Raw genomic sequence first — 15,828 nt, 5'->3', positions numbered from 1 at the left:
TTGCTTTTTTAACTGTTTTTTATATAAATGCTATACCTTTTCTTTTGTGAAAATTGTGCATGTGATGCCATCCATAGAGTCATAGAATGGCTTGGGTTTGAAGGGACCTCAAGGATTATCTAGCTCCAACCCTGCTGCCATAGGCAGGGATGCCACCCACTAGATCGGGTTGCTCAGGGCCTCATCTAAGCTGGCCTCGAACACCTCCAGGGATGGGGCATCCACAGCTTCTCTGAGCAACCTGTTCCAGTGCCTCACCACCCTCATTGTCACACAGCCTGCTTGCATGCAGTTTTTCTTTCCTTCCGTTGTGCCTCCCAGTTGCTGGTGGCATGCTGCGTGCTGGTCGTGGCAAGTAGGTGCAGTTTCTATTTCAGCAAGCTTGTGTTCCTAATCGAAAATTGTTCTGCTGTGAAAGCACACTGTGAGAAAATGCCCAGGTAGCTACAGCTAGAAATACATCTTAATGGTACCACTTGCATTCTAAAGTAGTAAGAAGCAAAGGGTTTCTTTTGTGAAATCTACCTAATTTGTGCCTTGTTTTATATCAGCATATAACATGCTGCAAAGTGTTTTTGTCTTTTTTTTTTCTGTTCTGATTGCCAGCAAAAAAGGTAAAAACAATGAGTAGGGACCTTAGTGAATATTGCCAGACGATAGAGACTGTGTATGGGATGGATGTGCTGTGATGATGTTTGCAATGATTCCACCTGTTCCACAAATCATCATTTTAAGAAACTTTTTCTCAGGCACAAGTGTTGATGTTTCTTCTCGAGTAGGCAGGCTTTGTGGGATAACTAGTGCTTGCCTACATTCCTGTTTCATTGGTCTAAGAGAAGATGGCATCTTACTGCATAGCTCTTATCTTCTTCCTCTACCCCTTCTTGTCATGGCTTTCAGTTTTGGGTGACTCTTTTCTTGCTCAAGGAGAGCCTCTGATCTTGTGACTTTGGTTGCTAGCGTGACAAATGACAGACCTGATATCTTTTTTTTTTTTCTTTTCTCCTTGTTAAGGGTCAATATGACTTGGTGAAAGGCCTAGCACCAATCCGTGACCCTAAAAATGATCAAGAAGTTCATGAAATTGAAAATGAATGCCTGGGAATGGCTGTCCTTGCAATCTCTCACTATGCCATCAACAAAAAGTTGAAACTTCCAGAGCTTCCCAAAGACATCAGGTAAGTTGGGATAAATTCTTCCTTGCTGCTGGATATGCTTCACTTCTCTTCCAAAAGGGATCTTAAGCATTTTACTTTGCACGGTCTGAGTACATGGGAGTTACAAGCTCCAACACTAATACTGCTCTGTGTCTTCCTAATCTGGTCAATTGGGATATGTAATAGAAAATTTGAGTTACTTCTTACCTGAAGATGATATGAAATGGATGCAGCTAGTGCAGGCAGCATACTGATGTGTTGAATACTTGCTGGAAATTCAGGATTCCAGGTTAATAAATTCAGAAATTGTACTGTTGTTAAGTGGCAACTTAATGTTACTGATTTGGGTGGGCTGTATCCATTTGCTTCTAAACCTTACAGGTAAGGTTATTATTTGAATTCTTGTTGGCTACTAATTCCATAAACTGCTTCTGCAGTACCAACTGCACAGTGGTTTACTGTGTCTTGTTCTCTATAATTTGCTTTCAAAGTGTAAGGCAGCACCACATTTTAGAGTTAAAAACTTAGGACTCAACTGTCTTAACTCACACTGTTTTTTTTCTTCCTAGTTACAAGCATTATATTCCCGAAACTTTGAACAAGACAATCAGACAAAGGAATTTCTTAACCAGGATTCGGATAAATAATGTTTTCAAGCATTTCCTTAAAGAGTTTAACAACAAAACCATTTGTGACAGTAGTGTGTCTCCACGCGATCTGAAAGTTAAATACTTATCAACAATGGAGACTTTGACTAAATATTATGGAGCAGAAATTTTTGAGACTTCATCTCTGCTGATTTCATCTGAGAATGAAATAAATAGATTTAATTGTGGTGACAACGAAATCCTTCCACTATATGAAGTCATCGTGACAGGAAACAATGGAATTCAGTGGAGGCTCAAGCCAAATGTAAGTATCCCTTGATAAATGTGAATTTGAGATTACTTTTGGGGGCATAACAACTGCTAAAAAATGTACATGATCCTCAGACACTGCAGATCAGCTTTTTCGTTTTTAAAAGGGCTCTTTTCATAGATCGTAGGATAATTCAAGTTGGGAGAGACCTCAGGAGTTGTCATGTCCAACCCCCTGCTCAGGGTTAGCTCTGAGGCGAGACCATTTTGTTCAGGGCTTTAGCTATTTCGGTCTGGGAAAAATCTAAGGATGCAGACTCCGCATACTCTCTGGGCAGCCTCTTCACCTGGAAGTTTCACCAGAAAAACTGAAGACTTCACTGTATCTGCCAGACCAGATTCAAGTCACAAAAGGTTAATGTATGTGGAGGCCCTTATGGTTTGGTGCTCTGTCTTGATACCAAGGTCTGCTTACGCTTTTTTCTGTATGTTTGGCAACCCCAGATGCCAGAATTACTCATACTGATAGACTTTTCATGAGTAAGTTAGAATACAGTGACATTAAAGCTCAGCTTTCTCATGCAAGTGTTATTTTATATGATGTCCTTTGTTTCAGTGCTGCTGAGCTCACTTTGTTTAACCTCTTTTGTACTTTGTGTATATGAATATTAAATGTACTTTGTGCTTGAAGGGTTTATGGCATATTCTATAGTTTTTCTCCACATACAATACATGAACAAATAGACCTCTTTTTGCTTGCCTCAGTTCCCTACTGTGATGAGAAACCTACTGATAGCTATCTTTTGTAGCACAGAAAATGTGCTTCACTACATTTAGATGTAAGCTAATTATCTCTGGTGGAGAATTTCTGTTTGAAATGATAATATTAATGAGGGGGAGGGAAAGAAGAACGGATATTGAGAAGAAAAGCTTGCAAGAAGTACAGCCTGTTTCTTGTAAGGCTCCTGATTCTACTGATTTGCAGATTATTTTTATTTAAATGGCTAAACCAAACACTTCATCTCAGTGAAAAGCATTCAGTGACTGGCAGGAAGCTTTGCTTAGTCTGAGCGTTTATATTTTTTAAGTATGGAGTTAGCACTAGTTTTCAGTAATCTTTGATCTGTGAGGTGACCAGTGTCATTGTGGTCTGCATGCAGATTTCCAGCTGCTGTCGGCAGAAGTTCAGGCAGGAGCTGTGAGAAGAATGTTGCTCTGGCTTTGGGCTGAGCTCAGAAAGTACTTCATGTGCATACTTCAGAAATTTCAGTAGCACTGTTTCAGCCCTGTACTACTACTATTATTATTGCTAGCATAGTGAGAGAGGTAATTTGCCTGGCTAACAACTGGTTTCTTTCATCCTCGTGAAAGTTTTCTTATGGACAGCTCTTGATAGAAGTAAGTCCTGGCAATACAGGCAGTGATCACGGAATTGATAATTCAGTGCAAAAGGCATTCAAGAATTAACTAGATGTAGAAGATCAGTTTGTTGTGAATTTTTGTTTCATAATAAAAGCACTGTGCTAAAGAAAAAAACGTTTTTAATATATTTTTATTCCAAATATATTTGCAGTCTGTACAGACGGAGAAAGAGAAGAAGAAAAAGTCTGATGGCAAAACCAAAAAGGAAGAAGAAAAACACAAAATTCGAGATTTATGGAACAATTTTTCCTATTTCCCTGAAATCACCCACATTGTCATCAAGGAGTCTACTGTGAGCATTAACAAGCAGGATAACAAAAGGATGGTAAGAACCAAACCTGGATAGTTTTCCCTCCTGTGGGTTGTTGTAGTGGCACACTATTGTTGGGCAACAGGTGACAACCTGCTTGGGGAACATTTCCTAATGGGACTTTTAAATGGTAGTTAAATATGCTGTCTTCAACAGCCTTTAAATGCAAAAGTGCTAATTAGAAGAGCAGCAAGTTGAAGAAGACAGTTACTTCTCTACACTTGCTACTGCATACCAGTAAGAGTTATCAGCTCCCCAAGCTCTTCTTGATCTCCCAGCTGTGCTTCTCAGCCCGTGGCCTTCCTGTGTACAGCCTGGGACAGCCAAAAGCAGCGTCAAGAAAGAGGAGCTCAGAGAGGGAGGGCAGAGGGGACACTGGGAGAGAGGAGAGTCAGGAGGAGAGTCACTAATTTCAGTGTCCTGTTTTTTCTTTCTGTGGGCTGTCAGCTGTTAGAATTTAGAAAGGAGCTACCGAAGTGCTCTTGGCTTCAAATCCACCATGCCTGCCCTAGTACTGAACTTGAGAGGTTTCACAATGACTACTGCAAGAGCTTGCGTTACAGATCTCACCCAGGATTACAGCAGAACTAGTCATGCCAGGGAATGAGTTTCAAGCAAGTAATAAGTAGGGAGGGTGCAGAGTGGTCACTGTTGGCCTCCTAAATGTGTATGGTTTTCTATCATGTGTTTCTGCACAATTTTTTACTCACTGTGAATGAATTGCTAGATATTTCTGAAATACTTGAACAAAACTGTAAGAATTCTTGACTAAAATATCTGTTTGTTTTAGGAAATAAAACTGTCCTCACATGATGAGGCCTTGTCATTTGCATCGCTGATAGATGGATACTTCAGACTTACAGCAGATGCCCACCATTATCTCTGCACAGATGTGGCTCCCCCACTGATCGAGCACAACATAAAAAATGGATGCCACGGACCCATTTGGTTAGTAAAATGGTTCGATTTTAATTGACCCACTTGAATTAGTCCACTAATTCTGCTGCATATTAAATCCATTGAGGAAATCTGGCTTTCTGGAAAGGTTTCTGTAATGGCCAGAATTAGTTACCAGGAGGTTGTAGGATAACTTTTTTTATATAATCAGAAGAAAAAATTATATCATAATTTCTCTCCTCATCAATGTAGGAGTGTTTTGAGACTTATTTCACTAATAACTATAAAGGTAATCATCAGCTGAGCAGATGGGAATATTTTAGGTACACAAAGGTAAACTCTACTCTTATCTGTGCTGACCCTGGGAGTCCCTGGATGGATGTACAAAGCTTTGCTTTTTATTTTTAATTTGCTGAATGAATTATTTTCCTATCTGTCCATGTTTCTGGCTTTTCCTTCTGTGTTTAAGAGAACTTACATGTGCACTGTGTTGGAAGCAGTTTCCCCACTCAGCATGCAAGAACATAATAAATCCTCCCTTGCTGTTATGCAGAAAAATGTGAGCATGTGCAATGCAGACAAATTATGTTTTAATAATAGTATAAATATTTGTAAGTTACGATGATATGTTTTTGTTCCAAATTTAGGATTACTATCCCGTGTATTTACTAATAATAGCTTTTGGATGTAACTGCTCATTTGATGGTTTTATTCATTTGCACGTTGACTCTTTCAGCACCGAATATGCCATCAACAAACTGCGACAGGAAGGAAATGAAGCAGGAATGTACGTGTTGAGATGGAGCTGCACGAACTTTAACCACATCCTCATGACAGTGACTTGTTTCGAAGGCTCAGAGGTATGTCAGGTGTGGCATTCCCAGCAGTAATCTGGTAATGAGCTAAAGACCAGTGGCTCCCTGTAATCCACGATGTTATATTTATCTTCTTTAGGGCGGTTCATCTTAGTTTTCTTTGACAGCTGATGCAGCGGGGGGTGGACACTAGTATTCATAGCTTTATTTTCCCCAGACTCTTGTGCTGTCTCTGACAAATATGTTTTGTTACATCCAGAACACTTCGGTTGATAGCAATAGAACTGTGCATGAACATGGTTCAAATTAAGCTTGTTTAACTCGTACTCTGGGAGAGTGGCATACAGAATTTTTCACTGCAACTTACTGAACGCTTCTTGAGCATGGAAGAAAATTTCTTCTGAAGAGTCAGGACTTCTGAATGCCCTCAGGCTGTGCAGAACACAGAAGCTGTAATTTGGACCTGTTAAAAGTTTGCACCTTTATGTAGCACTCTGTTTTTATGAGCCTTCTTGGGGCTGAAGGTTATGGGAATTCCAGGGCCTTCTCCTGCTTTGTTGAAGTTTGATTAGAGGAACCTAGCTAGCGTAGGAGCAAGTGTTTAATTCTTCCGAGAAGTAATTTCAGAGGCTTTATGGCTTTATAAACTCCTACAAATGTTCTTTCACTTTAGTGATCAGTATTTTCCTTTTTTTTTTTTTTTTTTTTTTTCCCCACTCTCTCCAGATGATAAATAGTTCAATCCAGTACAAGAACTTCCAGATTGAGGTGAAAAAAGGCGGGTACTTCCTACATGGTTCAAACAAATCTTTCGCATCCCTAAAAGAGCTGATGGATCACCTTAAAGGACAAATACTTCGGACAGACAACATAAGCTTTACACTGAAGAGGTGCTGCCAACCAAAACCGAGAGGTAGTCTCTGTCCCTTAAGAGAAACTACAAACTTTGTTGTTGAAAGAAAACAAGCTTCAGTACTGGAGGCATTTTTAGTGTCCTCTGTTTGTTCTGTATTCGTGCATCAAGCTCTTCTTTTACTTAAAAAGTTTCTTGCTTCTCTGTGTTTGGGGATCTTGTCAAAAAGCAAAAGCAAATGCTGTGAAAAAAAGAATTTAGGGGTTTCCTTTTAGTGCTACATGCTCAGTAGAGGATTCTCACAGGCTGGTGCTTCTCAAGAGCCTTGTTTGGATGAACTTTTCTAATGACAGTGGTTTGCCTTTTTGCACCTAAACAACTGGCCTCTGCAGTATCGATGGCAGAGGCAGAGCGCTAGATTTGTTTAAAAAGAAAATGTCACAGCTGACTCGGAGTCATGTTGTGTCAGAGCAGGGACCATATAAGGTTCTTCCTTTTCTCCACTGAGTCACGTACGCCAGGCAGTGCCGCCGTGCATCACGTTATGTTGTTCCAGCAGAGGAGGTTTGCAACCTGCAGCTTGTTGCGTGGCAACCTTTGGTTTCAAGCTTATTTGCTGTCATTATGATGTGTTGTTTATTTTATTAATCTTCACAGAGCAGTGGGGAAAGCTTTGTCTGGAGCTGTTCTCAAGCCGAGCACCCTTGAAATCAGTAGATTTGTCTGTGAGATCAGATTTTAGATGACTGGGACAACTGTACATTTGTTAAACTGTTAATGCCAACACTTATTAAAACAGCTGTAAGCTGTAAGTGTCTTGCAGCTGAATTTTTTATGAAAGGAAACACACAGTGGCGTGGTTGTGTTGATCAGATAATGGTTTCCTGTTAGAATAAGGGGAATAACTGAGCTGCATTCACTACCTGCTTGTTTAGAAGGTCGTAGAGCATTTTGTAGCTCGTTTGAGTTTTTCAGCACTTCTCAAGAATGTAGTCAATTGTCTGGAGCATGGAGAGGTTAAACATTTTGACATTTCAATTAAATTTTGGCAGCTGTATTTAGAATAAAATAAGTAAAGCAGATCAAGGAGTTTTCTGCCCTCCTCAGCTTTTGGCATGACAGCGCATCTCTGAACTTCAATTGGTCCCAGTGCGTTGTCTTTGCTGTTCCCTATTCTGTTTCTTCCCTGTTTTTTTTTTTTTTTTTTTTTTTTAATTTTATTTTGAATCTGTCTGTTTAATTGGTTATTCACAAAGATGCTTAGGGCCTGAAGAAAGAGGAGAGTATTTCCAGCGCAGGGTCTGTTAACAGATTGTTTTCAGGTGCTAGACTGTGGTTTAATCCTGATGCACGTACATGTTATGCTGCCAGTACTGGGAGGGCCAGGTGCACACAGACATCTAAAACCATTGTATCGTAATAAATAACACCAGCTGTCAGATGCAGGAAGACAACATTAACGTGTAAGGCTTTTGGCTCTAACGATGCCTCTCCCTGAAGAGAAACAAGGGAAAGCAGAAGCAGACTTTTCCTTCTGCTTATTTCCCATTCCCTACTTTAAGTTTTATGCTTTGAAAACAGACTGTTAGTGTTTCCCAGAGCACAAGAAGCTTTCAAGGAGGTAAAGAGAGGAAATGAGACTCCAGATGTCTCAAACTCATCTGGACAGTGGAAAAGGGCCATACCTGTAGGCAGGAGGGAATGTGTGTTATTTCATTTAATCTGCATCAGAAGCAGTGTCTTTTTGGGCCCTGGATACTTCTCTGTGCAATAAGTACCAATGGTTTCTTATCAGCTGTCATACAGCTGATGTTAGATCTTGTACATAAAATAAAAAATATAGCTTTGTTTTGGTGAATTCTCTCTTGAGTGATGAGCAGAAGTTGCTTGGCCAGGAATGTGGTTAAAGTTTCTTCTTTTCTCCCTTTTCATTCATTTGGAAATTTACTTTGCAGTGAGCTTACAAAAATGTTATTGTTTGAGAAAGGTGAATGTGTGCAGTTATTTTTGAGAAGTCTTAACGAATATTTTCTCTCCCTGCCTTCCAGAGATCTCCAACTTGCTAGTTGCAACCAAGAAGGCTCAGGAGTGGCAGCCTGTTTATCATCTGGGCCAGCTGAGTTTCCATCGAATCCTCAAAGAAGAAATTACGCAGGTGGGTAGCTGCTGAACACTGTTTGTTTCTTAAAATCCTACAAGTAGGGCAGCCCTCCATACCCAGTCAGGTAACAGAGAATCACTGCATTATGGCTGGTTGGACAGTTCTTCCGTTCCCATTTCTCCTCAATAAAACTTTCTGAATCTTTATTTGTATTAACAAATTTAATTTGCAGAATCCAGATGTTTATGTGGCCTTGCATGGAAAAAGAAGCAAAGCTTGGGAGTAATGCCTTTCACTAGAAATCAAATGAATATTTAAGCAATTTTCTAATGCATGTGAAAAAAGATGCTTGTAAGGTCATTATTAAAAATCATGAAAGTCTTAGGACCTGCTCTTGCTACCTGGTTTGTTACTAAATGTACTTGTATCTTTTAAAGCCTGGCATGTTAGGGAAATGGGCATCTTGAGGTTTAAGACAATATCCTACAGAAAAAAAAAGAGGTAAAATATTCAAAAGGTCTGCAGAGTCTTGGCATTCAGAATCTTGCTTTCCAAACTGATCTAGCATGTATGTTCCTAAATCTTGTGACAGTCACTTGCAGTTAGTGGTGCAGGTGACCTGAATAAACTTTAAAAAACATTTGTTTGAATGCACAGATGACACTGACCATCTCTAAAAGACTTTGTCTCTTAAATCATGCAGTTAGTTTCTTCAGTTAAATAAAGATGTATTTTTTTTTTGTCTTTTTTAAAAACAGAAACAAAGCAAAAAAAAAAAAAAAAAAAAAACATTACTGACTGGGGAAGGCAGATAGAGTTTGTATTAATTGTTTTTTGATTGGTAATTTGCAGTCAGTATGCAGACTTCCTGCAAAAATATCCCAAGACGGAATCCTCTGTTATTTAGGAGGAAATTACATTCCCAAACAAAGTGTTCCATTGAAATATTACTTCCTTAACTTCTGGAAACACATGAAAGATCGCCTCAGCAGCAGCTTATTGTAAATAAGAGCTACTATTTATTCATTTGATGTTTAGTCTCATCACATTAAATCTCACTGAGCCTGTTTGATGTTAGTGGAGATGTAATAGCCCTTTAATATCCAATGAGTTTACGGGGTAAGTGTTCTCAGAGAGACTACTGAAATGAAGAATAACATGCTGTCATTGTTTTTTCCACTCTGTAATAATTTTAAGTACGTGTAGCTAGATCAAGTGGAGGGCTAATTCTGAGAGGCAGAACTGAGTGCAGATTCGACTATTTGTGTAAATGTATATTTGTTTGCTTCGTCTCCTGGTTTGAAAGTATATGGTGTGTTGTGTCTTAGGGTGAACATCTTGGAAGAGGGACAAGAACACAGATTTACTCAGGGATTCTCAACTACAAAGATGATGAGAATGAAGGATATCAAAATGAGAAAGAGATTAAAGTCCTCCTCAAAGTCTTGGACCCCAGCCACAGAGACATTTCTTTGGCAAGTTTTTTCTCTTTTTCTGTTGTCCTGCAATACTGGGCCTCACCACACTGTAACGATGCAGTGCCTGAGACACTTAGGGTTTGTGTGCGTGGTAGGGGAATGGAAGAATGCTGAAGATAGCTCTCACCATTCCAGGCAGTCAAATCCATCACTGATCAGCCCTTTGAGAAGCTAAAAAAGTTGATTTCCTTAGACAGGAAGCAGCACTGGGTTCTGGGAGGAGTAATCCACTATTCACTTGTAGCCTGCACGTGGACCCACACCTTGCAGTGGTGTGGAACACGCAGGCATACCCATAGCCACGGTCTGAACGGTGTTGTCTGAGAGCAAGGGAGTTCAGTGAGGGCACCACTACCTTCCAGAAACTACCTCTGCACTGTGCAGTGGGCTTGGCAATCTGTCGCCAGCTCTGTCATCAACAAGGCCACAGGCAAGTTGTTTGATTTGCATTTTGCTTAGTCATCTACTCAGAGAAGCTAATGCATCACAGATCAGACCTGGGATCGGCGTGTCTGTGAGTGCAGGGGAGAGCACTGGTTGCTTACATGACCCAGTGAACAACAAACACATCCAAAACAGCTCTCCCCTGCCCCATTGCTGCAGCAGGACAGCATTTCCCTACTGTTGTCTATCCTTTATGCTACTGGAAAACACAGTTTTCTTTTGTAAATGTTTGTTATTGCTGCTCTAGTTTGTTAATGACTGCCCCAATGATCAGCAGTTTAATGTTGAATCTGCTTCACTTTCTAACAGGCATTCTTTGAAACAGCGAGCATGATGAGGCAGGTTTCCCACAAGCACATCGTCCTCCTCCACGGAGTCTGTGTCCGGGATGTAGAAGGTGAGTTCAGTTAACATCTCTTCGGACAGATTTTGAAGCAGCAGGTTTTGGTAAGGACAGGGCAGCCATTCCGTTCAGAGCCAGCCTTGAGGGAGATGTGGTCGATTTTTCAGGGCAGACAGAAGTGGAATGGGAACAGCCAAGCAGCTGCCAAGTCCTTTTCACTAACAAGTTTTCCCTTCCAGTGCTGTCTCTGAATAAATGTGTTACAGGGTGATTCCCTGAGGTCAGAAAGCCGAGTGCTGACAGGGGTGTCAATACAAACCAGCCTTCTCGCAGCAGTCATTTCCCTGGCAAGGCTCTGCCCCGTGGCCTTGGAAATGCTTTGTTCAAAGTTTACTGTTCTTTTACTGTGCAGAGCCTCTCTTGGCAGCCTTTTAGTTTGGACTCTTTGAGCACTGAAATAAACTTTAAGGAGGTAGAATAATGACATCTCACAACCAGTTTGCATCGAAGTTGGGGGTGGAAAGAGAAGTTGGGAACAGGCCTATTAGATTTCTCCAGACACTGGTCATTGCAATACTGACTTTATGTACCCGACTTTGTAGATGTCATGGTTGAAGAGTTTGTTGAGTTTGGGCCTCTGGACTTGTTTATGCATCGGAAAAGTGAACTCCTGACAACTCCTTGGAAATTCAAAGTAGCCAAGCAGCTTGCAAGTGCACTAAGCTACCTGGTAAGAAGGCACCTTGAGACGAGCATTGTCTATAGCTTGCTGCAATCTAGGGCTACGTAGATTTCGTGTGTTAGTAACTAATGAATTTCCTCTCACAGGCAGTGGGACTGTGCAATGTATGGGATTTAAAAAAAAAAAAATCATTATATTGCTTTAAGTAAGCCAAAAAACTTTGTGCATGTGTTTGCCACCAGTTCTTTGTTTGTGCTTGGAAGCCAGTGTTCCATTTCTGCAGTTTTGCTTGTCATGAAACAGGAATATAATGTTGGTCTTTTTTCCAAAATGTATTACATCAACAAATACAAATGCTAAAGTGTGAACAGCATGTTCCTACTTCTCTTTTCCCTGTTTTTCTCCAGGATGATTTCTTCCAAGCTGTATTTTTGGATTTCAGCTTGGAGTATTCTACAGTGATTCCCCCCATGCTATGGGTGTGTTAGAGCACTTGCTGAGCATTGCTAGCTCATTGCACTCACCGTTTTCTTTTCCTACCTCACATTAGGAGGATAAGGATTTGGTACATGGAAATGTGTGTACTAAAAACATCCTACTGGCAAGAGAGGGAATTGATACTGAATATGGTCCTTTCATAAAGCTGAGTGACCCAGGAATACCAATAACCGTGCTATCCAGACAAGGTACAGTACAGGAATCGGATTTGTCTCTTCGGTGTGGTGGGGAAGGGAAATAATGCAGTTTTATACCAGCTAGAATTGGTTCTCAAATAACAGTAATCAGCTTTTGTGAAGCTGAAAACTACACTGAACTAAAGGAGTGTTTGCTGATGGTCAGTACTTGTATTCATTTCTCCTAAAGTCATGTGAAAGTCCAGTGAGATAATACAGAAGGAGTCACAGTTTCTGGATGGCTCAGAGCTAGAGCTTATAAAAGCCACAGAAATGTCTGTATGAGAACAGGGATTTGAGAATCAAGATTTCCCTGAAACCGGACAAATACTGCAGCTGTAGTTTATTTTAGTTAAGCAGCTGTTAGGCAAGAATAAGTAAGCTGGAAGTCTTAAGCCCTTCAGTATTAATTCCAAAATGCTTTGGTTCTGTTTTTTATCTAAGAATGTGTCGAGCGAATCCCCTGGATTGCACCTGAGTGTGTTGAAGACTCCAAAAATTTAAGCATTGCAGCAGATAAGTGGAGCTTTGGTACAACACTGTGGGAAATCTGCTATAATGGAGAAATACCACTGAAAGACAAGACGTTAGCAGAGGTAAAACTGCGTTGTATTAACTTTACCTGGACGTGCATCCTCTTCGGCACTTCAGTTTCAACACCCAATTTAAGTTGCTTTCAACTTGTTCCAAAACCAGCTCGGCTGTACTTGACCAGGGGCAAATCTTGTTTAAATTGCCACAGATCACAGCAGAAATTGCTGTCCTTACTACAAAGATGCTGATTATTGCTTCAATCTGACCTTGTTGGTGATTCTCAAAATGCAGCATGGTAACAACTGAACAGAGCTTCTGATGCTGTCACACCTGTCCTTTTCTAATCAATATGTCCACTTAAAAACTTACTCAGGTTCTGCTTAAAAGGACCTAGTTTTCTGTTCTTGTTTGTTCCTTTTGGACATTGGTTCCTAGCTAGTCTCCTTGGGACTCCTTATTGCTTGCTCTGAAAGCTTTTAAAAAAAAATCGTTCTGCTTTACTGCTGGCAGCTTCTGTTCATTGCTGGCAGTTTCTGTTCCTCACTGCCAGAGGCCCCCAGCGTTGTTCCATATCGGCCTTTTCTCTCTGTGGTGGGAAGGTGATGGAGCAAGGCAGCTGCTGCTTGTCTGAAGGAAATGACAAGTACTGGTGTCACTGCCCGAGCTGTTTTAACAGGAGGTAACTGAAAGGCACTTGCTGCCCTGGCTGCAGGTTACCTCCTGCATGTGGTAGGCTGCTGGGTAAGCAGTCTTACTTTGGCTTTTAGCTTTTGCGCAAGGCCACCCTCATCCCATCTGTCCCATCTCAGAGGCCTTGTCCAAATTTAACGATTCTGTGACTCTGTGACTTGCACCTTACAGAAGGAGAGGTTCTACGAGGGGCATTTCGTGTTGGCAACACCGTCATGCAAGGAGCTGGCTGACCTGATGAAACAGTGCATGAACTACGATCCCCATCAGAGACCCTTCTTCAGAGCAATCATGAGAGACATCAACAAGCTGGAGGAGCAAAGTAAGGCTTGGATTTGCTTATTGGCTGAAGGGTTGGATAAAGAAGGACAGGTTTTTTTTTGGCTAAGTTGGACACCTTACAGCAGCACTGTTGCATAGTGACAGTATTGTAGAATATCCTGAGTTGGAAGGGACCCACAAGGATCATCAAGTCCAACTCAATGAGGCAGCTTCGTGCCATTCCCTCAGGTCCTATTGCTAGTCACCAGAGAGAAGAGATCCTGTTACTCTGAATCCTGTTTCTCTATATACCACAGATCATAAATTCTTTCTTATCTTTACAGCAGCAGCTATAAAATCAGTTGACATGATTTTGTTATATGTTCCATATTTGTCTATGTAAAAACAGATTTATTTTTAATAAGTCTGTTAACATGCAAGGTGTTTTTTTTTTTTTTTTAAATCTTTGAGCTTTAGAAACTGTTTATTGTAATGCATAGCACATGTACAAAACAGGCTCCTTTCCACAGTGATCTTGCAGGTGGATACTTTGTCACTTGCTGCTCCTCTGTGGAATAAAATCCCTGCCCTCATAGTTTGTAAACGAAGAAACTAGAAGGAACATGTGCTGACTCTCTTCTAAGAAACAAAGTGCTTTAGAGCTTAGTGGGCATTATAAGTAGTTAAACAGCAGCATCTGAGGAATGAGGAATCTCAGTAACAACGCTGCGTATGGTTGTATTGACAGGAGCATGTTGTGTCCGTACGACAGTGGAAATGCCCCTTTCTATAGATAAGTGCAAATAGGATGCAAGCATTTAATTGGTACTGAATATGTGGCTTAAGTTATGCTGGTGGTTATATCTAGCAGTACAGAGCCATAGAAGGGGAATAACTCCTGCAGGGCGGGAAGTACTGCGGGAAGTACTGTGAGAGAAAACTGAGTCAGAGTCTGCAGAAAGGCCCAGCAAGCAGACGATGGACTGGCACATGCAAATGGGAGGGATTCCCTGTCAACAAAGAGGCAAAGGTTAAAATAGGTTGGGACAGCAGGGAGAGAGGCACTTAGAGCAGCAGATTGGAAGTACCCAAGGATACCTTGAAGTATCAAGACCAAGAAGTCCCTGCAGAAGAGTCTACCTAACTTAGAACATTTTTTTCCACTCCCAGATCCTGATATTGTCTCAGAGAAGAAGCCCGTTACAGAGGTCGACCCCACGCTCTTTGAAAAACGATTCTTGAAGAGAATCCGTGATTTGGGAGAGGTAAGAGGAATGTCAGGTTGAGATCCCTATGTTGGAAACCAGAAACACAACTTTTTCTGGACCAGGTTGCCCTTAAGTCCGTTAGGGCTGAGCATGAAGGGCAGCTGCAAACATTTTTGCACAAAGTACGGGGGTGGTGGAGGCAACGTGAGGAGGCTTTTTGTATGCACTAGGCCTGCTCAGGGGCAAAGGTGGCAGGGAATTGGTGAATCCAGCTTCAAGAAAGTAGGTATGCTCTGTGTGGAAATTCAGGCAATCTTCTGGGGATATCCAGTTACCAGTGTTCCTGTTTGCATGTTTGTTACTAGGGGGAATTTCTGGTCTCTTGGTCTCTGTGTTTTTATAGAAATTAGAGTGTGTGTGTGGACATAGCTCTGCCTGCTTTCTGTGTCACAGCAGGAAGATGTGAATCGTAGTGCATCAGTGACACCATGGTTAGTGAGCATTGTGTTAACGAATGCTGTCTTTTCTTTGACAATTAGGGCCACTTTGGCAAGGTTGAACTGTGCAGATACGATCCAGAAGGCGACAATACAGGAGAACAAGTGGCAGTTAAATCTCTAAAGCCAGAGAGTGGAGGGAATCACATCGCTGACCTCAAGAAGGAAATAGAAATCTTGAGGAATCTTTATCACGAGAACATTGTCAAATATAAGGGAATTTGCACAGAAGACGGTAAATCTTCATAAAGAATGCTAAAACTATACACTAAAGTATAAAAGTTTTCCTTTAAAAGTTAAGCATTTCAAAAAGTAGAACAGTCTTAGTTCTATCTTATGGGTTCAGGTCTCTTTCTTCATGGAAGAAGCAGCAATTTCTCTGAGAGGCAGAAGTTGTCCTTCTGTGTCCTTTTTTGTGCTTATCTAACTTTGATGTGACCGAAGAGGTGGACGATCTCACCAAATCCATTAAAAGGAATGAGCCACCTGGGCAGGATGGTGGTTTCTGCGTTCCAGGAGTGAGCTGACAGAATCAGCCAGGTCATAACCCCATAAACTGCGGTATCATCAAAGAGAGTGCCCATTGCCTTATACTTTGCATTTGC

The 15,828-nt window shown here is 41.1% G+C and overlaps 1 protein-coding gene across 3 annotated transcripts in view; it reads left to right on the top strand.

The window, feature by feature from the left end:
* JAK1 (Janus kinase 1) overlaps nt 1-15,828 on the top strand; it is a 55,056-nt gene that overhangs the window by 34,095 nt on the left and 5,133 nt on the right. For all 3 annotated transcript variants that reach the window (XM_084527427.1, XM_084527428.1, XM_084527429.1), the window contains exons 6-20: nt 1,015-1,178; nt 1,727-2,069; nt 3,588-3,761; nt 4,537-4,694; nt 5,380-5,503; nt 6,185-6,371; nt 8,360-8,466; nt 9,741-9,887; nt 10,644-10,731; nt 11,280-11,407; nt 11,910-12,045; nt 12,478-12,629; nt 13,429-13,579; nt 14,689-14,783; nt 15,266-15,458. In XM_084527427.1, coding sequence (XP_084383553.1) covers nt 1,015-1,178; nt 1,727-2,069; nt 3,588-3,761; nt 4,537-4,694; nt 5,380-5,503; nt 6,185-6,371; nt 8,360-8,466; nt 9,741-9,887; nt 10,644-10,731; nt 11,280-11,407; nt 11,910-12,045; nt 12,478-12,629; nt 13,429-13,579; nt 14,689-14,783; nt 15,266-15,458 — 2,347 coding nt within the window. The remainder of the gene's footprint in view (nt 1-1,014; nt 1,179-1,726; nt 2,070-3,587; nt 3,762-4,536; nt 4,695-5,379; nt 5,504-6,184; nt 6,372-8,359; nt 8,467-9,740; nt 9,888-10,643; nt 10,732-11,279; nt 11,408-11,909; nt 12,046-12,477; nt 12,630-13,428; nt 13,580-14,688; nt 14,784-15,265; nt 15,459-15,828) is intronic.

Source organism: Aythya ferina (genome assembly GCF_964211825.1).
Source record: "Aythya ferina genome assembly, chromosome: 8".
Lineage (NCBI taxonomy): Eukaryota > Metazoa > Chordata > Aves > Anseriformes > Anatidae > Aythya > Aythya ferina.
This window is presented reverse-complemented; position numbering and strand designations above follow the sequence as displayed.